Source organism: Propithecus coquereli, unplaced genomic scaffold (assembly GCF_000956105.1).
Source record: "Propithecus coquereli isolate 6110/MARCELLA unplaced genomic scaffold, Pcoq_1.0 Scaffold668, whole genome shotgun sequence".
In the NCBI taxonomy this organism is placed as follows: Eukaryota; Metazoa; Chordata; class Mammalia; order Primates; family Indriidae; genus Propithecus; species Propithecus coquereli.
The window spans coordinates 337447-338060 of NW_012152707.1; the positions used below are offsets into that span (position 1 = coordinate 337447).

The 614-nt window shown below is 28.0% G+C and overlaps 1 protein-coding gene across 1 annotated transcript in view; it reads left to right on the forward strand.

Annotated features, from left to right (window-relative positions):
• ATAD2B (ATPase family, AAA domain containing 2B) overlaps positions 1–614 on the forward strand; it is a 201009-nt gene that overhangs the window by 170798 nt on the left and 29597 nt on the right. Inside the window, exon 21 of the mRNA XM_012660440.1 lies at positions 425–584. Coding sequence (XP_012515894.1) covers positions 425–584 — 160 coding nt within the window. The remainder of the gene's footprint in view (positions 1–424; positions 585–614) is intronic.

Consider the following 614-nt stretch of genomic DNA (forward strand, 5'->3'; position numbering starts at 1 on the left):
AATTTTTTGTTGAAAATTTTAGAGATTTACCAGTTCTCTAATATTATGAAAAGCCTATGCTTTTTATTTTCCTGTTTTTCTCTTTTTCTTTTCTTCAGGTAACATTTATTGATGCTTATTGGGTGCTTTTGCCTATACATCCTTTTCTCAGATATGCCCAAAGGATTTTTTAAAAAAAAGCTGACATGGTTTCAAATTTCAAGAATAGATTTAGATTATAGCTTGGAAACTGAAACTTTTCATGGAAAGTATGATAGTAACTTTAGTAGCATAAATAGCACTGTAATTTTATCCTTATCTATAATTATTTCTTAAATATCTAGATTTAGTTTTTAAAGATCTCTGTTTTTATTTTGTGTTTTTATTAACTGAGTAGATCATATAAAAAACAAGAAGTAATTTTCATTAAAATATTCTATTTTAGGTTTCAGATTATCTTGAAGTTATCAAGGAACCAATGGATTTATCAACAGTAATAACTAAAATTGATAAACATAATTACCTGACTGCTAAGGATTTCCTGAAAGATATTGACCTCATCTGTAGCAATGCATTAGAGTACAATCCAGATAAGGACCCAGGAGGTAAGGATGCATAGGGCATCTTTCATAATC